Raw genomic sequence first — 26,360 nt, 5'->3', positions numbered from 1 at the left:
GCTCCGGCGCGGGCCACCGAGGCGGGGATCCGGCGGGCAGAACGCGCCCCGCGCCGGATCCCGCTCCCACCTCGGCGCCCTTGCGCTCTGCAGCGGCACGCCTCGCCCCGCGCCCCCGCCGGTCCTGCCGGGAGATGGTCAACGATCGGTGGAAGACCATGGGCGGCGCTTCCCAACTTGAGGACCGGCCGCGCGACAAGCCGCAGGTACGCGTGGGCCCGGGGCGGTGGCCGCTCTGGCTGGCGGGGTGAGCGCCTAGCTTGGGGCTGGAGTTTGGGGCTCACCCCCGCGAGGTTCGGGAGGCCGGGAGCAAGGCGGGAGCCTTCGTCGCCTGGTTTGGGATGGGGCGGCACCCCTGCAGGAGGCAGGGGCCCCTTGCGCCTCCAAAAGACTGCCCGAGCAAGCCTGTGCAGGGAGCAGGGGTCGTCTAGTTCACAGTGGGACCAGCCCTCCAGTTCGCTGAGTGGCCTCTTGCTGAGTCTGTTTCCCGCCTCTAGATGGGCATCTTCACCACTAAGTGTCCACCTTGTGTGCCACCCTGTGCTAAGCGCCTGGCATGGTAATCTGAGCTCTGGGGCTAAGACTCAACCCCCTTCCCCGACTCCTGAATCCTCACACTTTAGCCAGGGCCCCCGAAGACAGCAGAGGATCAATAAACGTTTGCCTCCTGCGAGATCGCCGGGCATGGTGATTCTCCTGCCTTGAGGCAAGGAGAGCAAGGCTCAGAGAGCTGGAGGCCGCGCTGCTCCGCTGGGATTTGAACCCGGGTCTGGAGGCTCCAGGTCTGCTCATTGCCCGCTTCCTGCTGCCCGTTCAGGGGCAGCGGAGGTGGACAGGCTTTGAGGGTGCCCAGGGCTGAGCAGCAGAAGTGGGTGGGGGCAGAGCTCCAGGTCTGGCCATAGAGGGGGTGGGGACGGGAGGCGGAGCCCCGGGGGCTGCCCCAGGCCAGGCTGCTGAGGGACTGGAGCCGGCAGGCGCAGTGAGAGGAATTAATGGGGCTGCCCATTTTAAATTTCAAATTTCTCCCAGACAGATGTCATTGGGGAAGGAACAGTTCGCGTTTGCAGCGGCAGGAGGGGGGCGGCAGGGGCGGGCCTTGATGGCCCCTCACTCTCAGAAGCTGCAACCTGCTCATTCTGTCTGGAGTGACACTGCCGTGGTGTAGGTGCCCAGCCCTCTACAGTTTGCAAGGCTCTTCCCAAACGCTTACACAGTCTCCCTTACCGCAGCAGCCTAGGGGCTACGTAGGGATGCACATTCCCAAGTCACAGGGGTTGGTGGCTCAGAGACACAGAGGCATCTGCTCAAGTCACACAGCGTGTTAGCAGGAGAGAAAGGATTTGAAGCCGGGTCTGAGCCTGAGCCTCGCCCAGTGCCTCCTGGGCGAGCTGTCCCTTGTCAGGTCAGCCCTCCCAAACAGTCTTCTCTTGCTGAAATCTGACTTTCTCCCCTCTTAGCAAAAACATTCCTACTTCCTAGACTTGCCATTCAAGGTCATCCCCAGCTTGGCCCATTCTCCCTTCCTATTAGCCCCTTTACAGGTACTGACTGCCTGTCATTTACCAACCCCAGGTCCCACACCAGGCCTCCCATTTCCAAACCTTTGGTGTCTTACCTCGTGTATGTGTGTGTGAGTTGGGGAGCCAACACACACACACACACACACACACCCCTTCACTCAGGGAAAAGCCTACTAAATGTCACCTCCTCCAGGAAGCCTTCCCTGGTGCCCAATGGCTGTGCCTTGAAGTCCCAGCAGCATTTAGCCCGTGCTGCTCAGCTGCCTTTATCTCACCGCTTTACGCCCTAGCCCTGAGCCTCTCCTCTATCAGGAGCTCCCTTTGGACATGTGATCCTCCTGGGCCCCCAGCCCAGGGTCTCCCCCTGGGCCCAGGCTCCTGCCCTTCCATGCAGTTCAGGTTGGGAGCTGAGGGACATTTGCTGAACTGAACTGCATGAAGCCTCGGCCAGGAGGAGCTGTGGGAGAGGAGCCAGCAAGTACTGCTGTGTCTCAAGGGGAGGTGGCTTCTGGGGGATCTGTTTGAACCGTGGCTTCAGGGCCTCCTGAGTCAGCCCAGCCTCCCACTGCTGCTCCCTGGGGATATGTGTTCCAGCTGCCGCCAGGCCAGGGCCCAGCTGTCTGCCCCTTGGCATCAGAGGCAGCTGAGGGCTCGTAGCCCCAGGGGCCTGAGCTACTATCAAACACCGCCTCATCTCCCCACTCCTTTAGTGACCCGCATGTGGACGGGCTGTCCCCTGTGCTAACGCCAGGCTTTTTTGAAGCTTCGATTAAGAGGCAGGGCTTTTCCCGTGGCCATTGTCAAAAGAGAGAGCCTTGACCGCCCAGCTCTCCTGCCCGCTTCTCGTGTCCCTCGGCCACAGACATGCCGTGTGACTCTGGTAAGCTACTCCCCTTCTCTGAGCCTGGGCTTTCCCATCACAGTCCCTGCTTCCTCCTCACTTCACAAGGGCTGTTAGGAGTGTCACGTGACGTACTGATGTGTTTCCGTGCAACCTCCAGGACGGTGGTTGTCAAAGCAGCCTGTCCCCTTTCACGGGCTGTCAGTGTTCTGATCGCCCCTGTGCCCACCAGGGACAGTAACTTGACCACCGAGCTCCCACTGAGGGTCCGGCTGAGGTTCTTTAACGGGGGCGCTCCTCCAGGGGGACAGGCGCCAGCGCCACAGTCTGAGCAGCAGCCGGCCTCACCTCCACGGCTCTCGTTTCTCAGTCAGAGCCGCCCTGGGAGGTTGGTAGCAGGGGTGATTGACCCACTTGTCAGATGAGGAAATGGGCAAAGGGAGCGGCAGCCGGGACCCGAACCTGGGTGCTCACAGGTGGCCGCTGAGCCTCGGTGGGGAGGCTGGCTGTCTTTTCTTCGTTCAGCCTGCTCAGCCACGTCACGTGATGCCCGGGGGGCTCCAGAGTCCCAGGTGCGTCACGAGTGGGCTCCAGAGTCCCGGGTGCGTGGTTCCCGGGCACTCACAGCACCCACTGCCAATGGGCCTGCGTCCAAGCATCCTTGGGCTGACTCTGTCCCGGGCCCCATCTGGCCTCAGCTCCTCATTTGCTGGGTGACCTTGGACGACATGCTGACTTTGTAAGAGTGTCTGTCCCCTCTCCCTGTGCAGAATGAGGAGGGCTTGCGTACCCTCGAGGCAGGAGACGATGGTGGAATGTTTGCCAGGAGTTTGGAGTTGCTCAGATGAAAAGATCTGGAAATAGACAGATTCTTCTAGTCCTGGAGTATGGGGCAGGAAGTCACCCTGAAACTGAGTCTTCTGGGGGGGGGGCCTCATTTCTGAGCAGTCCTCAAGCCGCTTTTGACCTCTCTGAGGCAATGTCTCTTAATACCTTCAAAACTTCGGAAAACATTCCAGAAAGAACAGGAGTTCTTACTGAGAAACTCTTCACGGCATTTAATTCCTTGGTGACACTGAGTCCTGCCTCAGCTGGGAGATGCAGCCAGACCCAGAGCCTGTGCCTCAGGGAGCTGAGAGTCTCACAGGGGAAAAACAAACTAGCGGGTCAGGTGTCATCACGAAGCGTGATGGACGCGACAGTGAGAAAGACCTCTCTCCTCTTGGTCCCTGGAGTCTGGGTTGAGGTCACTGTGGGGCATGGCCGGGACAGGAGGTGGGTGAAGTAAGAGAAGCAGCCGGACTGACCGGGGCCGTGGTCAACGGTCCCAGAGCCCACCACTTCCCCGAGTGCTGTGGCCGTGATGGGAGACCGGCAAGGGGGTCGCAGAGAGCTTCCCGGAGGAGGTGACCTTTAAGCAGGACATCATTTGCCAAATCGATCCTGGAGGGAGGGCAAGGTGTGTTGGGGGAAATGAGCAGAGCCAGGCAGGTGGGGAGAACAGGTCGGGGCTGGGGTGGAGGCGCGACCTGCAGGCGCCCCGGGCCAAGGGCTCGTAGGTCGGGCCAGCGAGCCCTCTTCCCGAGCCTTTGGGACCCTGGAATGTTGAGCAGAACAACCAGAGCCCTACTCTCCGGGCTGTCCTGGACTGGCCCCCTGCACCTCACCAGGAGCCGATGTGGGCTGCCGGGGAGAGGTGAGGAGGTCTCGCGAGGCTCTGAGCCTCCCGCTCTCCCCGCGGCCCCGTGACCCCACCTGAGCCCCCGCCAGGCCCAGACCACACAGCACCACCCTACTCGGCACCACAGCGTGTTTCCGTCACAGACGGCCATCCTGCCTCTGCTCGGGGTCCTCCCAGGAGATGGGGGCCGGAGGCGGCTGCACCTGGATCTCACCTGGCCTGGCCTCCCGCGGAGGGAGACTTTCTTCCTCCTACTTTGGTACAAGGAGTGTGGTCTCAGTCCTCCTGGGGGACCACCGCCACTCAGCTCCCTTAGATGACAGGGAAGAGGACAGGCGCGAGCTGAGGCAGGACTGGCCCGCAGTCGCCGAGGCAGCGAGGCCCTTCCTCCTGAGCCCCGCTTTCCTCCGCCAGACCCACAGCCGCTTCTGGAGGCTGGGGACTCAGAGGAGGCAGCTGGGATAGATGCCACCCCTCAAGTGAGACACCTCCGGGCCTTCCCACCTGCTGCCTCCCCTGGCACGAACCCATCTTATTGTCCCCTGGGCCCGGGCTTGCTGGGCAGCCGTTGACCTTGGGCTGACACTGGGGGTCACTCGGGGGATGAAGCCACATCCCTCCAGCTGGGAGCTTACACAGATGGCGGGGTTACCAGGGGTTCTCGAACCCCGGGCCCCTGGCGCCTCCTGTGCTCACTGCCTGGGACACCTTCCCCGTCTCCTGCTCCTCAGCCCCGGCAGTGGGGCCCGTGCGCGTGCGCCTGCCTCCGGCACACCCCAGGCTGTGCGCCCCGCTCTGCCACGGCCAAGGGCTGATTAGTAAGCTCCAGCCCGTGGCATGCTCCATTGGGCTGCTCGCCCCCCTTCTTATCTCGGGCAGATTTCTCTGCGAGGCACGTAAACGGCAGCCTGTAAGAGCGGGCAGTGCTTCACGCTTAAGCTTCTCTCTAAAGACTCATTCTCCTCTGCTCGTGGCCTGCCGCATCTCCAGGCTCCATGGTGCCCCTGCCCCTCGGGGAGCCCCGGCTGCCTTCTCGAGCCCCCCTCCTCCTTTGCACACTGCGTTCCCACCGGGGACCAGGGGCTTGGGCGGAGCTGGGTGCCTGAGAGGCCCAGGGTCCTGGAGACACAGGGACATGGCTGGCCACTCTGCCTCGCCACCTGGGGACCTTAATGCTCTCCAGTTGGAGGACATCGCTCTGAATTGCCCGGGGCGAGGTGTCTCCTGATGAGCTCCGGGGGCGCCTAACGGAGACTTACTACGGAGACTTACTGCCGCCGCCGAGCTTTGTCTCTCAAAGCCCAGTCGCACTTCAGGCAGAGGTGAGAAGGAAAGTGAGTAGCCTGGGCACAGCTGGTGCCGGTCTGGGTCGCCCAGCCCTGGGTTCCGATGCTGCCTCCTCCGCCTGCCTCCCGTGTAACCAAGGGCGAGGCCTTCTGCTCTCCGAGCCTCGGTTTTCCCATCTGCAGAATGAGCCCACCCACAGCAGGGGGTTATCTGGAGCTTCCACTGGCGGGAACACTATGTGCTCAAGGAATGGCAGTGACCATGGGGTGCCTGCCTGTCTGGAAGCTGCTGACCTGCAGTGACGGGGGCGTTGGGTGTCCTGCAGGTTGCCTTCGTCCTGTGTCAGGCCATCAGAGGTAGGCACAGGGTCAGAGGCGGTGCCGCCTCAGGGTCCAGGCCTCAGCATGTGGTCCTGGGCCTCCACCCTGCCAAGTCCTGTAGACCCCGGGGGCTTTAGCTCCTCCCCACGCAGCCTGGCCAAGGGGTGAGCTGGTCTCTCTGCTCTTCCATTCATCCAACAACCAGCCGCTCTGTGCCAGGCGGGGAGCAGGTCCCTGCCCTTGGGGACTCATGGTCCAGGACGAGTTTCCTGGGCACCAACTTTCCCTGTGTACACAGCTTCCCAAAGGGATCTGTGCCCCAGGAAGCACAGCCCATGGGACAGGAACTTCCTCAGGGCCGTACTGGGCTGACTGGCTGCCCTGACCTCCTCAGGGACCAGCCTGGAGCCTGGCTCGTGAGGTCACCAGGGAATGTTGACCGGATGTTTGAACGCGTGGGTGAATGAAATCACAGACAGGGATCATCCTGAGAAATGCCACCATGGAGCGAGCGAGGGCTGTGGGAGCAGCCCAAACTCGGGTGGGGGGGGCGAGGAAACAGTCAAGGGAGGCTTCCTGGAAGAGGTGGCATCTAGCTGAGCCCTGAAGGGAGAGCGAGAGTTCGGCAGGTAGATGAGAAGCAGGGGGAGGTGGACACCTCGGGCAGAGGGACAGCCAGCCTAGAGCTGACGCGGCGTGCGGGCCTGGCTAGAGTAAAACACCCAGATGTGGAGCCCAGGATGGACGTTTTCCCCTGGGCCCTGGGCAGGTGTGGAGAGAGGAGGGGGACGTGGAGCGAGTCCTGGGGGCAGGGAGTCCCCAACACTGCAGGGACAGGCTAAGGAACTCTCTCACTCAGCTCACCAATAACACAGACCCCTTCCTCTGGGGTCCTCCGCCCCATCTTCCTCCTCTGGTGCCACGTAGGAAGTCTGAGAGTTACTCGTAGCTTTGAATTCACGGAAAAGCAGCCGTTTGCTCTGCCATATTTTCTCGTAGTGAGACCTCTAACACGATGCAAGAAGCATCACTTTTATGCATCATGAAGCAAGAAAGCTGTCCATCACGGCTGTTAGATGTCCCCCAATATCAGAGATATTAAAACGTGAAAAAAAGAGAAGGTGAGTCCTAGCATCAACGACATACAGAAATAACACTCTGGGTAGAAAATAAAAAAAAAAAAACAAACACCTGCGGATGCTCTGTGTACACTGATCGTGAGTTAATAAAAGCCGCCGATATTTACAGCACAAGCAGAGCTGGCCAGGAGCGGTGCCAAGCGCCTCGGTACACTAACTCTGAAGACCTGTCTCCAATTCAGGAAGTTGAAATTGGGGACATTCGGACACAGTGGCCAGCCCCGGGCCGTGCGTGACTCGGTCCAGCGAGTCTGGAGTTGCCGCCGTGTCAGGCGGCTCCTTTGAGTCCCAGCTTCCTTTGTTGCTGGCCCCGAACCCCGTTTGCACCTTGCTCGTCACCTTTATCCTGTGCCCGAAATGCCGCTTTGTCTGTTCTGGGAGGCACAGCTGCCCTGTCGCCCCCGCCCTCACCTCGGAGGGAGGTAGGCCTCTTTCCACCCTGGTGGCACGCTGCCACCAGTGTTTATGGTGCTTATCCCGCAGGCTCTGGAGAGTGACAGGAGGCGGTGCTGGGGGGGGAGGGAGAGAGGAAGGGGGAGGGAGGGTGCTCAGGAGGCCGCCCTGTGCCCGGGACCCACGGCCGCCTCGTGCGCCTGCACAGGCTTTGGGACTTGGGTACTCCAGGTCAAAAGGGACCTTCAGGGATGGGCACCCACTGCCCAAGGCACTCACTCCTCTGCGACAGCGTGACGACTTGTGGGACCGTTACCGTCACCGCTACAGCTCTCTTCCTGAGTCTGTACACCAGGCGCCCAAGTGTGCCGTGGGGGCATGTCTGTTGTCATGTCTGTTGTCCGCATTTTACAGGTGGGGCAGGGCGGGGCGGTGGAGTGGAGGTTAGGGCCACTCTCTCCGTCGGTCTCCCTGCCTCGGTTTCTCTTTTCATCCTCTCCATCTCTGCCGGCATCTCTCACTCCTGCTCTATCTTTGGAGTGTCCCTCACCTCTCTCTCTCTCTGAGTCTCTCCTCCCTTGTCCCTCCAGGCCTTGCCCGGGTCTCACAAGGCCCCATCCCGAGGCTGCCTGGGCCCTCCTCCCTGGGCAGAGCTGGGGGCCCAGGTCTGCTCCTGAGGCTTCTCCTTCCTTCTCTCTCCTGTCTGTCTGTCCGTCCGTCTGTCTCTGTGTCCGTGTGCCCTGGCTGGCCTGCAGAGGCCGAGCTGCGGCTACGTGCTGTGCACGGTGCTGCTCTCCCTGGCCGTGCTGCTGGCCGTGGCTGTCACCGGCGCTCTGCTCTTCCTGAACCACGCACACACGCCAGGCACGGCCCTCCCGCCCGTCGTCAGCACTGGGCCGGCCGGGGCCAACAGCGCCCTGGTCACCGTGGAGAGGGCCGACAGCTCGCACCTCAGCATCCTCATCGACCCGCGCTGCCCCGACCTCACCGATGGCTTCGCCCGCCTGGAGGGCGCCCAGGCCTCCATGCTGCAGGCGCTGACCAAGCACCAGGCTGAGCCGCGGCTGGTGGGTGAACAGGAGCAGGAGCTGCTGGACACACTGGCCGACCAAGTGCCCCAGCTGCTGGCCCGGGCCTCGGAGCTGCAGACGGAGTGCGCGGGGCTGCGGAAGGGGCACAGCTTGCTGGGCCAGGGGCTGAGTGCCCTGCAGGGCGAGCAGGCCCACCTCATCCAGGTAAGGGGCAGGGTCTGAGCTCGAGGTCTTAGTGGGGGTCGGTGGGGAGGGTGGCTTAATGTCCACAGCCTCGCCGAATCTCCAAGTGTCCCGGGACCAGGGGATGTTGCTTTCTCTCCGGGTGACGTGAGGCTCAGAGAGGTGACTCTCTCATCCAAGGCCATTCAGCGAATGGTGCCGGGATTCAAACCGTCTCCTGCTCGCTGTCCTGGTGACCCTGGGTATTTGTGTAGCACCTGCGGCATCCGGCAGTCAGGTCAGGGGATCCAGGGGCTTCCTAGGTGCTCCAGTGCAGGTGAGATGCAGGTGAGGCTGGTCATGGCCTCCCTTCACCAGTAGTGAATGGAGGTTCAAGCCTTGTGGCCAGTCAGTGACAAGCCCTCCGGTCAGAGAGAGCTGCACCCCCAGGTCCCCCACCCATTTACTGCATTTGATGCCCACGAGAAGGAGGGACCAGTTGGGGGGAGCCCAACCGAACCCTCAGCCTGCCCCCGCCACCTCTGCCCCCCACACCCTCCCAGCCAGGCCTGGCATCTGGCCTCCCGGCACCCTGTCCAGCCTCCAGCCCTGTGCCCCATCAGCCCTGTGACTCAGGTCCTTAGGGACTAGGAGGCGAGGCCCGCCCCCGCCAGTGCGCCCTGCCCCTTCCGGACACCCAGGATGACCAGGCATTCGGTCACCCAACAGCCCGTGAGCAATGGGCCTGTTTTCTCCCCCTGAAGCCTGCAGCTGGAGAAATTACAGTCCTTGTCATCCTGTCTGGGTGACTGATGGGGAGGCGGCTTCCCCCTCCCGGGCGGGGTGGGGGTGGGGTGCTCAGCCGCCTCGTTGCTGCCCCTGTCTGCACATCCCCCGCCCTCATCAGCAGGGCTCAGGAGACCTCCAGACTTTCTGGGTGGTCTGGGCCCCCCATCTCGCTCTCCACATGGCTCAGCCCCCGGTCAGCCAGGTCTGAGCCATGGACGCCAGGGGCTTAGGCTGGGATGGAGGACTGTAGGAGGGGCCTCGGGGTCTCCACCCCCATCCAAGCAGAGGCTTAGAGCTGTTCCTGCAAGACTAATAGTTTTCCTGCGCCCAGGCTCACCTGATAGATTTGCTTCTCAAAGGAATGTTTAATTTGACTGACTCCTGGAGACTCAGCGTGGTTTCAGAGACCACGTGTCTTGCAGAGCCCTGCCGGCTGGCTCCTGGCCCCTCTTCTCCACCTGTCCCAGACCCTCAGCCAGTCGGCCCAGCCCTGGGTTTCCCAAAGCAGCACCCATGGGCACTCCTGTTGGAACTGCCACACTTTTGGACCTCATCCCGAATCGTCACTCATCCCCGGCTCGGGTCCCAACAGCTCAGCAAGTACCAGGGTGACATGTGTACAAATGTCTGAGGCCCCCTGGCCTCAGGGTCCACGTCCCAGCTCTGGGACCTTGGGCACGTCAGGCGCCCTCCCTGGGGTGGACCTCCTCTCCTGCAAAGTTGGGAAAACATAGTCCATACCTGACAGGACACTGGAGCGCCTGGCTGCAGGGGCCTCGGCTGGCGTCTGGCCCCAGAGAGATGCCGTCTGCACACCGGCATCTTTCATTATTAAGGTGGAAACTGCTTGTAAACTGAAGTTTCAGCTGTGGGAGCCCCCCCCTCCCCTATCCAGGACCCCTTTACGACAGTGATGACGGATCCCCGCCGACTGGGCCCGTTCTGTGTGTTAATAAGCCCTTCTTAGCAGAGTAGCCCCAGAGGTGGGATCGTGATTCCTTTCTGTGGAGGGGCAGACAGGCTCAGGTGGCAAGTGCCTGGCCTGAGGGCCGATTTCCCGCCTCCCCGGGTCATCTTCGATGCGTCCGTGCGGTTCAGCAAGCAGGAGCGACTTTCCTCATTAATTTGGGGCATGTTTATATGCACATTTTCAGCTTTCATCCTTTGCCGGTTTTAACCGAGGGCTTCCCCGCCTGTTGGCAAGAGCGGGCGGCGCCTAAGTCCTCGTGTGTTTGCGTTGTCGCAGAAGCACGGGCAAGACCCTAGAGACTTGACCAGCGAGCCCAGTGATCTTTGCCGCCCACACCCCTGTCCCCTCCCCCGGGGCCGCCTGCCTCCCTCTGCAGGGATGGGGTCCGTCCACAGGACCCTGCACTGAAGTAAAGCCCAGGGAGAAATCCACCGCCAGGAGGAGGCTTGCGCAGACCTCTCCCTGCCCATCTCGGCCTCTCTCCTCACTGAATCATCCGCTCAGCAGAGGAGAGACTGACAGGGAGACTAAGAGCTTCGCAGGGCCCCTGCTTACGAACAAGCCTAGAATCATATTTTGTAAACTGCTGGTGCCGTGTATTTCTATTTCCCTTCTTTCAACGAGCTATTATCTGGCAGGTGACAGGTTCGGTGTGCAAAGACCCAGTAGGCTCCACACCCATTGGCTGGCTGCTGGCTGCCCTTGACCCAGCCTCCCCTGCCCATGGTCCTGCAGCCTCCTGGAGCCCGGGGTGGGAAGGTGACAGACCCCAGACCCTTCAGGCAGCAGCACGCTCGGGAGGTCCCGGGGGACCGTGCTGCGCTGAGCTATGAACCTCTGGACCACACTCATGGGAACGATGGATATGGAGGACACAGACTGAGCGTTCAGGCCCCGAGCGCACGCCGTCACGAACCTGCCCTCTCCACCCACCCCGGAAATGTACGTCCCGTCGCTCTGGTTCAGGGAGCAGGAAGCAGGCGTGGAGAGGCTCAGCTGGTCTTCCAGAGGCTGAGTCAAAACCCAGAATCGGCACCAGAGCCTGGGTCCCAACCACCGTCGCTGTCCTGCCCCACCCCGGCCTCCTTGCAGTGACGACACAGCCCGGGGTGTTTTGCCTGCCAGTCGGCCCTGAGGAAGTGGCCTGAAGTCGTACTTGATCAGGGACCGCTCCTTCCGGGCCTCAGTTTCCCCCACTGCTGGCAGTGCTGTGGGGTGAGGGGACGTGGTGGACAGAGAGCTACACAAACTCAGAGCGAGGCTTGCGTCGGGGATGGGTGGGGTGGGCGGAGCATCCCAGGGGCCCCCACCTGCCAAGAGCAGATTCACCCTCCCCCGCCTTCACCACCTTGCTGGCATCAAAAGGGGCGTTGGGGGACGGTGTTTGGTAACCTGGAAGGTGCCTTAAGGATTCGAGTGACGAGAGGCTCGCTGCGGGCCCCACACTGAGCTGGGCCCTTCCACGGCTGTTGCTGGCCCAGAGCAGTTGCTGCAGTGAGAGCACATTAGCCTGGTTTCAAGGCTCGGTTAAGCCCCCCAGTTGTAGAGCTGGAAAATGGGTGCGTCGGGGTTTGAAGGCAGCTTTGCCTGATGCCATCTGCTTCCTTTAATCCCCTCACCTGGGCTGAAGCGGAAGCCGCTCTGTCCCCTCCCACCTGAGCCCCCGTCCTCTGAGCCTGCGGGCTCAGACCGCCTCGGACCGGGGCCAGCGCAGGGCAGGGGCTGCCTCGCACCGCACCGGGAGCCCACCTGGCTGGCAGGTGTCGTGCGGTGTCCCCACCGGAACCCTTGCCCCCACCGATCACCCCTGTGCTCTGCAGCTTCTTTCCGAGAGCCAAGGCCACATGGCTCACCTGGTGAACTCGGTCAGCGACGTCCTGGACGCCCTGCACAGGGACCGGGTGCTGGGCCGGCCTCGGGTCAAGGCTGACCTTCAGAGGGCACCTGCCAGGGGGTCGCGGCCCCGGGGCTGCCCCAACGGTAAGTGGGGGCGGGGAATGCCTTCGCGGGTGACCTGATGCCCAGGTCCAGCCCCGCATCGCCCCCCGCCCACCCCACCGATAAGGACACACTGCTGTTGTCCGCCAAGGACTTCCTGTGCCAGGCAGCCCTGCCTGCACCCCCCACTGGGGTGGGGCGGGGCTCATTGTGCCCATTTTCCAGATGAGGAAAGCAAGGCTCAGAGAGAGGGTGCCACTCACCCAGACCCACCCGGGGCGTGGTGGACAGACAAGTCAGCGAGACCCAGGGACAGAGGGGGCAGGGCGGGGGCACAGGCGGTGGCCAAGCCACCCTCACGGCCTTCCCTGGCTCAGGCTCTCGGCCGCGTGACTGTCTGGACGTCCTCCTCGGCGGACAGCAGGAGGACGGCGTCTACTCCGTCTTTCCCACGCATGACCCCACCGGCTTCCAGGTCTACTGCGACATGCACACAGACGGAGGCGGCTGGACAGTGAGTCTCCCGGCCTTCTCTCCGCCCCGCACGCTGCCAGGGCAGGCCCCGGGGGTGACCCAGGCCATGATCCCCATGAGTTCCGATCCTCTCGCCAGCCTCCCACCCTTGGCCTGGCCTTGCCTGGTGCCCTCCGGCCCCCACAAACCTACCTGGAATGTCACGGAAGAGCTCCGTACCCACAGAAACCTGCACGGGCACACGGGGCTTGCAGGCTGACCGCGGGGCCTGCTCGGGAGCAGGTGTTAGACCTGTCACCTGTCCGCGGAGCCACCTGCTGCTCCCTGAGCGCGAGCCCTCCCAGGACGGCGGTTCCCCGGGGTGCTGGGTCAGGCGGGGTGGGTTCCTAGGATGACATGCAACACCAAGAACCCCTGGCCGATATGAGTTCAAGAGCTGGTGCTATGGTTAACTGTCGAGTTATCCTGTAGCTGGTGTGTGTGCAGGAGATAAAGAGGGGGAGCCCCCGGCCGCTGGGAGCAGAGACCCTGACGGCCTCCTGGCAGGGAGCCATCGCGACTTCCTCTCGCCTCTGGTTCCGGCCTGGGTGGGAAGTGGGAGCAGTGAAAGGTTCGAACGGCCACCGGAAGGGCAGGGGTGGCACTGTGACTGGGCGCATCTGCCAGGGAGGCAGAGAGCGAGGCAGTTGAACCACTGGGGGAGGGGAGGGGGCTCCGGCATCCACGGACAGAGCTGGATGTGGCTGTCAGTGCTGCGGTGGGGTCTTGGGCAAGTACGTAAGTTCTCTGGGCCTCAGGTTCCTTAGCTGTGAAATGGGGATACCCACGTCCGTTACTTAGAGATCGTAACTGCAAGCAGTAGAAGGTGGCTGGTTTATGCAGGAAAGGAACGCACTGGAGGCCGAACGGGAGGCCCGAGGAGCCAGCTCAGGGCCACTCAGCCTGGAGCAGAGCCCCCCAGGTCCGGCCGGGGGTTGCTTGGTTGAGGGGGGCAGGCAAGGAGCAAGATGAGTGCATCTGGAGGGCAGAGCCTACCGTTAGGGCCACTGAGGGCAGCTGAGGCTCTGCGGCCCCAGAGACAGGTGCACCTCCAGACCTCTCTTCCGGCTCCAGAGGAGAGCTTTTCAATGTGCTTCATCTGCATCTGGGGCTCAAAGCTCTAAAAGAACATCGGAGTTATGGTGTTTGCCTCTGGGATCCCCTCAACGATCCAACGTACCAGCCAGAGCCCAAAACCAGAGATAAGGGTGAGGACAGGCTCAACGGAAGACGGAGACGCCGGCCCCAGCCACGCATCTTCCGCCCCGGCGGACTTGAGCCAGTCTCCCGGGAAGTCAGTCAAGATTCGGGGGAGGCGGGTAATTCCTGGAGCCCAGGCTTCCAGGGTGATCAGAGGGGAGCGGATGAGCAAGGCCCTCCCACTCAGACACCTGGATCGGGGTCCCGCAAGAAAGGCCCAGATTAGCTGAGAAGTGCTTGCACGGCCAATAATCGTTAATGTCCATTTGGGCTTCTGTCAAAAGCAATCTTTTCCCGGATCCCTCTGGGCATCTGTCAGGCTCACCGCCCTGGCACACAGCATCGCTTGGAAACTCAGTTGTTCGGAAGGGAGCGGCCACCGCCCCTCTGGACGCTGGTCCCATCCATCCTCATTAGATGCGATGTCCAAACTGCCAGGCTTCGAGTGCCGACGTCGGATGGCTCTCCCTGCTGGACAATGCTCCTGGGGCTGGACACTCCGGCCAGAGAGACCAGACCGGGCAAGGATGGGGCTCAGCAGCCCTGCCCCCTAAGGGCACCTTATAAGTTTGTATTCCACCGCTCTGCCCGGCACAGGTCCAGCACCCCTCCAGGCGCTGGAGGCTTGTCCAAGGGCACCCAGCTGGGGCACACCCAGGCCGCCCGAGGCCCAGCCTCATGCACGTCTGTGGAACTGCATGTCACACGGTGGCGCTCGCTACTTCGTGTGTTCAGCTACAGAGCCGGAGCATTCAGCAGCAAGCTCTCGGCCTGGCGGGGAGCTGGACGAGGGGGCAGACTTGTGTGAGGGGTGCAGGGCTCGGGCTGTGGGGGAGCCTGCAGGAGAGCCCCTAACAGAGCCTGGGGCGGCCGAGAGCGGCTTCTGGATGGGGACGTCCAAGTGCTGGGGGGTGAGGCAACGGGAACACGTGTGCAGAGGTCCTCGGCGAGAGGGCGGGGCTTGTCCTGGGACCGCGGTGTGGGGGCAGGGCTGGGTCGCGTGGGCTGTGTGGGCACGTGACGAGTCGGGCTTTCTCCTGAGGGCAGAGTGGGCTCCTGCCACCCTGAGATTTCCTCAGGGAGGGAGTGACCCAGGGACATGGGGCCGAGGGGCGTGGTGGGTGTGGGGAGCAGTTTGGGGAGCGTGAAGTCCATGGGCCCCGAACCCTTGCTGGGAGCCTCCACGAGGGAATGAGGCCACGAGTGGCTCCTTGGAATAGGGAGACCACGGGGGCAGATGGACGCATGCCTCAGGGTGGTCTTTCAGCTGATGTGGCTGCTGGCTCTGGCTGACCTAAGCCTCCTCTTCATGCTCCCCAAAGGCCACAGTGGCCCAAGCCACACAGAGTCACACTGATCACCAAGGCCACTTCAGAACCTGACACATGCACCCACCCCCACTCCTGCCCCAGAAAAGGAGGAGGAAAGGCAGGTAGGAAGGGCTGCGCCTGCTAACCGGTGACCCTGGGCAAGGACCTTCCTCGCCGGGTCCAGCTTAGTCTCCATATCCTTTGAGAGGCCTCCCTGACCGCTGGTCCATCCTCCCGCTCCAGCTTTGCAGCCAGCACAGGTGCAGCTAAGGGATCACCTGCCCACACGTTTCCTGTCTGTGCCTCGGCCAGGAGTGACTTCCACCAGCAGCGACGCACCATCTGGTGGCCGCTGCGGCTCCGGGCTCCACAGGGTGCCTGCACACCATCAGTGCTCCCCAAATTCTTGCCTAGAGCGACTATCGGCTTCTTTCGTGGTGTAACTTCCCCCCTCCAAACCTCACTTTTCTTATCTGTTAAATTGGGATAATATGATGCTGTTTGCAGTAAGGAGAGTCAGAATCCTTCGCAGGCTGCTTGCCTGTAAGGGAGGAGTGAGGAGCAGGGGGCCCATACTGAGCTTGGGGGTTCCTCAGGAGCAGAGGAACCCGCTCTATCTGCAGTGTTTTTACAGAGGTGAAGATGTGTGAAAGTAGAGGCCCAGCTTCCTCATTTGGAAGGTGATGTGATGCACGGGACATTTCCAGCTCACCTCCCACCCCCCCACCCCCGCCCGCAAGACTGGAATGGTCACGTCCCCTTCCTCGTCCGGCCAGTGGGGTAGCCCACTTATCTTGCTCGGCTTCCTTGCAGGCTCTGGGGAGCTGGGTGGCCATGCCCAGGGCCCAGTGTGGGTTTTGGGTGGTTGGAAGGAGGATCCTGCTCAGGGTCTCCCCACTGTCCTGCCTCTCTGCCCCAAGGCACAGTCTTGCGTATAGGGGTGCCGCCAAACCTTCATGTTTGCAGAAATCAGGTCCAGCTCAGCGTCTGCCACTGCAGGGCCCTGCAGTAGAATCAGTTCTGCTCTGAGCCCCCACTCGGACCCACACTGCAAGCAGGCTGTCCTCGATGCCCCGAGCCCAGTGGCCTAAGCCCGCACTCTACGTGGAGACCACTCCGCCAGGCGCTTTTCTGCCTTGCAGGGTCGGTGGCTCAGACGTGCCTCCAATTGGCTCCACAGAGAGGGAAACCCTCCCCTCCCCTCCCCTCCCCTCCCCACCATGCCCGTCCCCCCTACCTGAGCTCCCCAGGTGGGGAGGAAAATCCTTCTCTCTCTTAGAAAACATCAAAGGAGCCTCCAGCCTGCGGAGTGCAGCAGGCAGTGGGATCAGGCTCAGGCAGAGATGAAATGCTGCCCGAGGTCTCAGTAGATGCGGGCACAGCCCCCAGCCTGGGGCCGCAGGGCTGTGGATCCTGCCAGGGCTGTTGGCTGGGGCTGTGGACAGTTCTTGTTCCAGGGGCTGTGGTGGCAGGGGGACCCGCTATGACATCAGTGGGCCACTGTGTCTCCAAGCTGCAGCCTGGCTCGGCACTGGCCCCCACTGCTCTGGGGAGTCCTTGGAGCCAGCACACGTTAACAGTGACATGCGGTGACAACGCCCCAACCTCCCCTTATAGGATCTGTGCGGACAAAGCCTGCCTTCGGCCAGGGCAGTGTGGATAATTCGAACTTGTAGGTGGGTGGGGTGGCACGTGAAGGCTCAGCTGGTGCCGCAGCACTTGGTAAATGGCAGCTCTGAGCGGTGTGTGCCAGGTGCCGACTGCCAAGCCCGGGAAGCGCGGCGGGGTGCCAAGCCCGGGGGTACCATTTTCAGTCACAAACAAGGCGGGGGCCCACTTCCTCCTGAGCCTGGCAGCTGGTTCTGCAGCGGAGGGAGGCGATGCTGGCGAGACCTACTGTGCGCCCCGGTTCACACTTCTACTTCTTCACATCTTTACTGCGACCCCACAGGGTAGCAGAGGGGTTGTTGACGGTGCCTTTTTGTACAGGGAAACTGAGGTTCAGGAGGGTCCGTGACTAGTTGGAGGTCACATGGCCTGTGAGAGGCAGAGTCGGGGTTTGAACTCAGTTCAGCATTTTCCGGAACCGTGCTCTTGCCGGCAAGACGGCCCCCCCGGGGTGGTGCCCAGAGGATCCAGACGGGATTTGCGGAGCAGCTGCCTCCCAGGAAAGCAGAGGCTCCCCGGGGGCTGCTTTCCCTGACGTCCAAGTCCTTTGTTCTTCAGAAACCACCCGCCTCGGCCACAGCCCTCCCGCCTCCCAGAAGTGGAGGCTGGTGGCTGCCGCAGCCACTCGACCAACATCGTCCTGCTGGTAACTGGTTTCCACAACAGCGTCACCAGAGCCTCTAGGAAAGATCTCAGATGCTGCCTCTTGAGGTTCCCTTCTAAGGTAGCAGAGACACCCTCTCCCTATCTTGTCGGGTTTGGACCCACCCAGCCCACAAACTTGGGGCCTCAGCAACTGCTGATCACCTGCCAAGCAAGACTCCGCTCAATCGACATTTCAGCTGAGCACCTCCTCCTCCAGGAAGCTCTCCTAGACCACCTCCCCAACCCCGTCAGATGGCTCATCCTCCTCTGAGCAACCAGCACACATAACAACAATTGTTTCCATTACGGAATTCCGTGTATCAACCAGCACATTTAACCATCACCAAATCCTTGTGGGCAGAGGCCGTTAAAATCCCCGTTTGACAGATGATGAAACAAAGGTCAAAGGAACATGCCGGACTGGGAACGGCTCCACCCCGCGACCACTGGCTTGTGCGTCCACGTCTCCCTGCGGCTGTGAGCTTTCTGAGAGTCAGAGTCACCCGACGTGGGGCTCGGGGCAGCGACCCTTTCATTCTGCAGAAGACAGAAGCCGAGGCTTAAATGGTCCCGCAGCCCGTTGGCTGGAGTCTGAGCAGGTGGGCACCGGCCCAGCACAACTCCGATGCGGGCCAGGTGGGCTCATGGGCGTGGGGGAGCAACATCCACCCCCTCGGCCGTGGGGCACCCCTCAGCCTTTGTATTCGTGCGCTGTCAGCCTCCCTCTTCTGGCCTCAGTGGGCCCCAGCACCCCAGCTGGAGACACCCCCACTCTGCAGAGGTGGCCCCACCTCTCCAAACCTCAGTCTTCTCCTCTGCCAAATGGGAGCGCGAGCCCCTCGTCGTGGGCCGTGGTGAGGAGGGCTGTGGCCGTCCTCGAGGGTACTGGCTAGTGCTGGGCTGACCACAGAGCCGGGCTCTGGCGCCCAGGACGATGATGCCGATGGGGCCTGTCCGAGGAAGGGGCCCTGGCGGGAACCACTTGTGGAGCGCGAGCCGGACCCCTGGAGCCCGTCTGACAAACGGGGGACAGTCAGCCACTCTCCCACCGCCCCAAGTGCGGTCCTCCCTCCTCGGAAACCCCGATCGCCATCTGCGGGAGCACGTGGGCCCAGCGGCACTTGGAAGACGCCCAGGCGGCTGGCTTTTGAGAATCCGCACCGAGGAAACAGGCTGCTCTCACTCGTGGCGCCTGCCCAAGGGTCCGCGGGGGCGGCCAGCGTTTCTCCACCGACCGACCGGCCGCCGTGCAGCCGCCCGGAGCTGGACTGATGAGTAGTGTAGCCTCAAAATTAATAAGTGATTTTTTTAGTTCCCTACCCTCCACCCGTCACCTCCTTTTTTGCCTACGCGGGATTCGTGCTCCGTGCGTGCGCAGAGGAGGGGGAAGTGGACACGTCAATCTGTTACTCACCCCCGTCTCCGTGTCTTCCTGTCCGGCTGATCCTCGCTCTGTCCCGAAGGCCTTTGGCATGGCGACAGCCTGCCATCCGGTGTCCCTGAAGTCCAGAGGTTTCCAGGAGCCTGGAGCCACAGGTGCAGTTTGCCCTGAGCGTCCGCATTAGAGAAAAGCTCCCCGCACACCGGAGACCTGCACTCGCCCGCATGCGCCCTTGGAACGTGCCGGCACGTTGCTCGGTAATCAGCTCCAGGGCCAGGCCGGGGTTCCGAGTCTGAGGTCCTAGTCGGCGCCCAGCACACCTGGTCACCTGATATTGGAGCCGAGGGATAAGGGGCGCCCGTGGCAACGGTCAGCGACATCCAGAGCAGCGGTTCGCACGCTGCGGGTCGTGATCCGTGGGCAGGTGGCGAGATCAATTTATTTTGTGATCGGCATTATTTTTTAAGTCGCAGAGAGTGGAATAGAACAGCACAGGACAGAAAATACCAGAATGCAGCCTCTTAGGGCAGGTGTCATTGCAGGAGTGTCTGTTTCACATAGAAACGCCCGTGAGTGGGTGTCACCCTGCAAACCGTACTTCCCTGGGTCACCAAGTCCAGAGACGCTTCTGCAAAGCCACGTCACAAGTCACCACTCAGATGGGTCACAAGTCACCACTCAGGTTAAAGGCCCGTGTTGGCAAACGAACACTCTGTCAACTCCAACCACTTTGCTGGGAACACCTGCAGCACTAACCTGATCGTAGCGGACCTCCCCAGGTCGGGAAGGAAGACCCGGGAGGTCCAGGCGGCTCCGAGACGACAGTCACCCGCACTGCTCACGAACCCGGCTGCCTGGAGCGGGGTGGTCACGCCTGTGACTGACACCCAGCCGGGGATGGCAGCGAGGAAGAAGGGCCGAGGACTCTGGGCCTAGAGGTCGGCTCTTGGCGTGAGAGGCTGGCCAGGAGACGAGGAGGCACAGCCCAGGCAGCGGACGCCCTGGTCGGTGGCACACGCTGGCAAACACGGGTGCGGTGTGAGTGGGGAACAGTGGCCTTAGGCTGTGGGCGTGACGTGTGGGTCACGCTGCACACGCCGCTGCTCATGGCTGCCCGGCCTCTGGCCAGCGTCTGGGCTTCTGTCTACCATAACGAGGAGGGGGTCGGGCGACACAGAACTTTGTCCCGGGGCGGGGTTAAGGGGGGCTCAGCTCTGAGCAGCTGCTGTGGCCGCCTCTCGGCCAGCTGCTCCTGGCCACACGGCTCGTCCTTCCCAGGGTCTGGGCTTCATGTCCTGCCCGTGCCTGGAAGCCTGGCATTCACACTGTTTACTTCCTAATCGTAGTAGCAGGAAAAATGATGACGATGGCTATGACATACCAGCCACCGTGCCCTCTACCGCTCACCGAGGTCCCGGGAGGCAGGCTTCTCAGAGGGTGAGGAACGTGAGGCCCAGGGGGATGAATGTCTTCCCCAGGCCACACGGTGGATGAACGTGGGGCCAGCACCCTGTCCTTCCTCCAGGGCCTCCCTCCCCACCCTTTAGATCAGCCCCGCTTCCTGCCTGGGTGGGGTCCTCTGAGCCCAGGCCTCACCCCTGTTCCTCTGCCCGAAGGGCCCTGACTTGGTGTCCCCAGCTGGTGCTTGGAACATTTGAGTGAATGGAAGGGGCCTGGGCAGGACCCCTGAGATGGCTCAGGGACGAGCGGTGCAGAGCCCGTGTCTGGAAGGAGGACCCAGGTGGGGCCGAGGGAGGAGAGCGGAGGCCCCCGCGGCTGGCCGGTGTTGCCGTGCTGTCTCTAGCTGGCACTCACCGAGCCCCAGCCATGGGCCAGGGCCTGAGCTTTTCCTGGGCTCCACTCTACAGATGCGGAAGCTGAGGCTCAGCGGGCTGGAGTTACTCCCCAGGGCTCTGCAGCCCCCCGTCCAAAACCACTGCCTACCCCACCAGCCCAGCTCCCCGCTCCGGCAGAAACCGGCTGCCTTCTCCTCCTGGGGGAGCCAAGGAGCCCCCCATCCCCATCCCTGCTCCTGCCAGGATTAGGCCTCTCAGCAGGTGTGCTCAGGGTGTAATCTGCACCATCAATACGCTGTCCACACCCCGCAGATCTGAGCCTGATAGAACTTCCCTCTGCGGAGCTGGCCCCTTCTGATGACTTTCACATTTCAGGGCTGGGCCAGGTTTCAGGTCATGGAGCAAGAAAAAGGGGTGCCACCTCCCTCCTGCTGCCTGACGTCCCCAGGGACAGAGCAGAGCCCCCGCGGGCAGACCAGCACCCGCTCAGTTCCGGGCGACTGAAATCAGGCTGCTTACCAGTGAAACCGGTAGCCAAGGCTGGGACGCCTGGGACTTGGTTCGGGCCCAGTCGGAGGGGTTGGCAGCCAGGGCTGCTGCCTCGGCAAATGAGCGAGGAAAAGGCTCGTTAAACAGAGAGAGGAGGAAGCGAGGGGCGGGCGGGAGCAGGGTTGTGAGCGGACCCTAGAAATACTCAGGGCAGCTCTGGCCGGAACCAGTGTGGTGCTTATTTCAAAGCGGTTTCACCGGCGGGATTCCCAGACCAGGCGTGTGATTGGAGGAGGAACGTGGGCCGCTGGTGGCACCCACGTCACAGCCCAGCCGCCTCCCCCGGGAGGGGCTGGGGCTCGGGTTTCTCCAGACCCCACTGATCTGCTGCCTGGGCCTTTTCTATTGGCGGGGGAAAGCGGGGGTTGGTTCATGCCTGGCAGAGGTGGTCTGAGAGATGGAGCTTTGCAGGCCAAACGTGCGTGTGTGCGTGTGTGCGCGTGTGCGTGCATGTATGTGTGCGTGTAATGCGTGCGTGCGTGCGTGCGTGTGTGTGGCTGTGTAATAGTAGTCTCAATCTCTTTAAAATCATGCAGAAGAAGCTCAGGTTTGGTTCAGTTTTGATTGGACCTGGGAAAGATGTCAGGACTCTTGTCCACCCCCGTGATTTGACTTGTGGGGAAACTGAGGCCCAAGCTGGGTGGAGACCAGTCCAGGGTCCCCTGTCCAGGCAGCGGAGGTTGGCCTGGGAGCTGGGTTTCCTCCACCCAACCCCAGTGACCAGGATTCCTTCCTGAGGGGACGTGCTGGGGGCTGGGGGACATTCGGTCAGTGCCACCTCGGGCCACCCCCATGCCCTGGAGTCCCAGCTCTGCTCCAGGTCCCATGCCAGGGGTGCTGAGGGACATGGGAGGCCCAGCCCCTGCCCTCAGGAGCCAGCGGGCAGGCGAGGCGAGGGGGACACCCGTGGGGGCTGGGGCTGGGGGGGCCGGCGCCAGCTCCCCATCCTCACCATGCTTTACAGGTGTTCCAGCGACGGGCGGACGGCTCCGTGAACTTCTTCCGCGGCTGGGAGGCGTACCGGGACGGCTTCGGCAAGCTCACGGGGGAGCACTGGTTAGGTGAGGACCCTGCCACCTGCAGACTGGGGGGCTGGGGGACCGGCTCTCCCCAGACGGATGGCTGGCTGCGTCTCCCTGGCCTGGGCACACCGAGCCAGCTCGCGGGTGCTGCGTCAGAAGGGGCGACATCAGTACGTTGAGAGGGAATGAAGTAGAGGGGCAAGCAGGTACAGGAACCATGGTCACCAGGATGAGCCCCATGGACACATGGGCTTTTCCTGTCGGGGACGCCTTGGGGCCTGGCCACTTGTCATGTGTCAAGGCAGCCGTGGGCAGGTGCAGGACTCAGTTCCACATAATGGAGGGCCAGGACAACCCCCAAAGCGCCCTGCCCTCGGAGGTCAGGGGTGCTGGATGCCGTGCTCGGGACATGGAGGGCGTGACTCCTAGGAGGGTGGCCACTCGGTGTCCCTGCCCACGGTTCCCGACGGTCCCTCGGCACAGCCACCCACTTTCCACCGCTGGCACAGAGTCCATGCCTGGGGCAAAGAAAGAGCTCGAAGAGTTTAGATTCATATAGTCATTATCACTATTATTTACATACTGTCTCTCTTTGAACTCAATATTTTAATGTTTTAAAATACATACATAATTTCATTCTAAAGAATAACATTAATGAAAATTCTAGACCCGAGGTCCTATATGTCTGGTGGCGAGTTGTGGCTTGCAAGGTGAGGTTTTGGGTTTTGTTTTGTTTTTTGTGAGAGATAATTCACTGTTTTAAGGTGCACAATTCAGTGGTTTTTTACTATGTTCACAGTTCTGCCACCATGGCCACTATCCAGTCCCAGAACATTTTCTGCACCCCAACAAGAAACCCTGTGCCCCATGAGCAGTCAGTCACTCCTGTTTACCTTTTAACATATGTTAAAGTAAACACAGGCATTGGAATGACCCATTCCATCACTGGAATGACCTCGCACGGCCCACGGCACACCTGTGCCACTTTGGCATCCCCGGGCACGGACATCTGGTGTCATTCCCCAGCGAGGTTGGGGACAGCCGGGCAGGAGGGAGAGGGGGTGAGGGCAGAGGTGTGAGGCCCCTGGCTGGCCGGAAGCACCACCTGGAGGGCCGAGCGCCAGGATCTGGGCTCCAGGTGGGGTCGGAAGGGTTCCAGGTCTGTCAGGACTTTCGGGGGTGGGGGCCAGGTGTGTGCCCTCTCCCCACGTGTGCAGAGGCCCCCGGGTGGTGATTTAGGCTGTTGTTTGCTTCATGTCCATCTTCATGACCGAAGACATGAAGGCAGGACCCTCTCTGCCCGGACCTCAGCTTTGTCCCTGGTGCCACACGGGCACTAGCCACAGGAGAGGTGACATCCCCACGTGGACTGCATGACCACAGCCTCAACTACTGCACACCTGTGTGCCCAGACCCTTTTACACACTTCGGCCTGATACCTCACACCCTGTCACCCTTTTATGGACGAGGAAACTGAGGCTCAGAAAGGGTGATCACTCGGTGCAAGTGACACAAGTCACACGCTAGCGTGTGCTGGAGTCGGGGAGCTTGGGCAGAGTTCACGTGCTGGGGCCACACCAAGCTTTGAACCATCCCCTGAACTGAATGAATGAACACAGGGGCAGGCCAGGGGGTGGGGGAGAGAAGCTTCTAGGTGGGGAGACCCTTGCCCTGGCCGCCCCCATCCAGGTGGGTGTGTGAAGACAGGGCGAAGGCGGCCGGGTGGAGGCCCTGTTCCCACTCACCACCCGCCCCCTGGGAGCAGCGTTGATGCCTCCGTCGCTCCGAGCATCTTAATTGAAATCTATCGGCAGCCACGGTGTGGGAGGAAACGTTAGGCAGGGCCTTGATCAGCTCCTGGCAGACACGGAGCCCTGACCGGAATGTCAACTCGAGCCCGGTCCCACATCCCTCTGCTCTTCACGTTCCTGTCACCTTCCCATCCTGTGTTTTGTCTTTTCCTATTGGGTTTCAGGAGCTCTTTATATATTAAGGTTATTGATCTATATCAGATACAAGTGATACATATTTACTCCCAGTCATTTATCTTCCAGTTTTTTTTTTTTTGTAAAATTATTGCTTATTTCCTAGAAGTTTTCATTTTCATGTAGCCAATTCTGCCAGTCTTTTCCTTCTTATCCTCTGGGTTTTAGGCCCTTCCCAGTTTTCTAGGAACGTCTCCTATTTACTAATCCTTTCTCAGTGTCGCATGTTAGGTTCCGACCTTCAGTCCATCTGAGAATTCACTGGGGCAACGATACCAGGTTTGGGGGTCTGTGTTTTCTCTCCACTTTAATTTGCTGGCTCCTTCTTTCTCAAGCTCTGCTATTTGAACTCTGATGGATGATGGGGTCGGATCTCAGCCCACCAGCGAACATCCAGTGGTGGGGAAAGGAATCTTCCAGCATCCCCACGGGGCTGGCCTCCCTCTTGCCCTATTCCTGGATCTGATTATTCGTCCCAGGCAAGAACTGCATAAGAGCAAGGAGTCCGGGCAAATCTGCCTAGGTTCAAATCCCAGCTCTGCCACTTAGCAGCTGCGTGACCTGGGCCGGTTACTTAACCCCCCCGTGCCTCCTTTTCTCACTTAGAAAATAGGAGATAATAATAGCGGCTGCCTCGCTGGACCGTGACAGCAGCGGCGAACACCTGAGTAAGATGTGCAGCCGGCTGGGCTCTGTTCTAAGAATCGCACAGGGATTCTTTAATTAAATCGGACCCATCCTAATGCCGCAGGGTTCATTAACCCATGTGAAGTGCTCAGAACAGTGCCCGGCATCTGTTAAGTGCTGTCTGGGTAGTGGCTGTTGTCACTTGCCCGCTGCCTGCCCTTCAGAGTTTGTGGAGCCCTCTAGCCCCTCCCAACAGCCCAGTGAGGCCTACTGCACAGGTGTGCATGCCGGGGCCCAGAGAGGGAGAGCAGGTCGCTCTGGAACTCCAGCCCAGGGAGGAGTGGACACAGGCAGGGAGACGCGGGGCAGGTCAGCTGTTGGTGCTGCTGTTACTGTGTCCTTGGACCTGGACCACGGGACCGAGGCTGCCCCTAGGCTGGATGGGGAAGGGCCACACGGCCGTCATGCCCAGTTAGCAGGAACACGGTGACCCGTGAGGCGGGGGTGGTGTAGAGCTCTGGAAAGGCAGGCAGGAGGGAGAGGCTGATGAACTGTCACTCAATGCTGATAACTTGTAAGGCGTTTAATTAAATGGCCCCTTCATCCAAGAGATAATCAGAGTGGCAGGAAGTGCCAGAGTGACTGTGGGGAAGGCGGGGGGGGAGGAGGCCTGGTGTGAGACCCAGGATGGGCATGGGACTGCTGAGGAGGAGGAGGACAGAGGAGGGAGGAGGTGGGTTGTGTGTTGGCGGGGGACAGGTACAGAGCCAGGCCTTAGAGGCAGCTGGAGACACAAGCTCCGCCTTCTGCCTCTCATCTATTTATTGAGCGCCTACTGTGTACCGGGCCCCACCTCAGACACTTGGGATTGTTTTCCCTTTCTGTCACCAACCACATGAGCTTAGCTCTTGTTTCAACCTAGTTTTCTCTTGGGCGGGACCTTCTAAGCCCCCCACTTCTCTTACATTCTCTCTCCCACTCCAGGGCTCAAGAGGCTGCACGCACTGACCACGCAGGCGGCCTACGAGCTGCACGTGGACCTAGAGGACTTCGACAACGGCACAGCCTACGCCCACTACGGGAGCTTCGGCGTGGGCTTGTTCTCTGTGGACCCCGAGGAGGACGGGTTCCCACTCACTGTGGCCGACTACTCGGGCACTGCAGGTAGGGCTCCAGGCTGCAGCAGGCCGGGGGTGGGGGGGTGGGGGGAGGGAGCCCACCAGTCTCCCCACCTAGGAGGTCCTGCCAGGGCAAGTGCTCCTGCCTCTGGGGTCGGGATCAAGGTTTCTCCCCTTCCCCTCCAAGGCCCACCTGGTCCTCATCCCAGCAAACGAAGCCAGTAGGGCCTGCAGTGTTCGCCCATTTAGCAGATGAGCAAAGTGAGCCAGGAAAGGAGACACCTGAGGTTTGGCTCTGCGGGTCTCTCAAGGGGGCTGGGTTTCTCTTAGGCAGAGTCGAACAAGCAAGGACAGGGAGGCAGCGCGTGAGAAAGCTGGGGGGAGGAACAGAAACCGCCTAGACCCAGGGGACAGCCACCGACCCGTAGGGGGCGCTGCGGGTGCACGTGAGCTGCGCGGACACCGTGGGTGTGTC

General features: G+C 61.4%; 1 protein-coding gene across 1 annotated transcript in view; it reads left to right on the top strand.

Annotated features, from left to right (window-relative positions):
* The first annotated feature begins 127 nt into the window (after window positions 1-127).
* Window positions 128-26,360, top strand: part of FIBCD1 (fibrinogen C domain containing 1) — a 29,010-nt gene continuing 2,777 nt past the window's right edge. The window contains exons 1-6 of the mRNA XM_039862863.1: window positions 128-206; window positions 7,937-8,416; window positions 11,954-12,113; window positions 12,449-12,585; window positions 22,098-22,194; window positions 25,752-25,931. Coding sequence (XP_039718797.1) covers window positions 135-206; window positions 7,937-8,416; window positions 11,954-12,113; window positions 12,449-12,585; window positions 22,098-22,194; window positions 25,752-25,931 — 1,126 coding nt within the window. The 5' untranslated portion in view covers window positions 128-134. The remainder of the gene's footprint in view (window positions 207-7,936; window positions 8,417-11,953; window positions 12,114-12,448; window positions 12,586-22,097; window positions 22,195-25,751; window positions 25,932-26,360) is intronic.

This window comes from Pteropus medius, unplaced genomic scaffold (genome assembly GCF_902729225.1).
Source record: "Pteropus medius unplaced genomic scaffold, Ma_sr-lr_union100, whole genome shotgun sequence".
NCBI lineage: Eukaryota > Metazoa > Chordata > Mammalia > Chiroptera > Pteropodidae > Pteropus > Pteropus medius.
The sequence above is the reverse complement of the archived record's forward strand: the minus strand, read 5'-3'. Positions and strand labels throughout refer to the sequence as shown.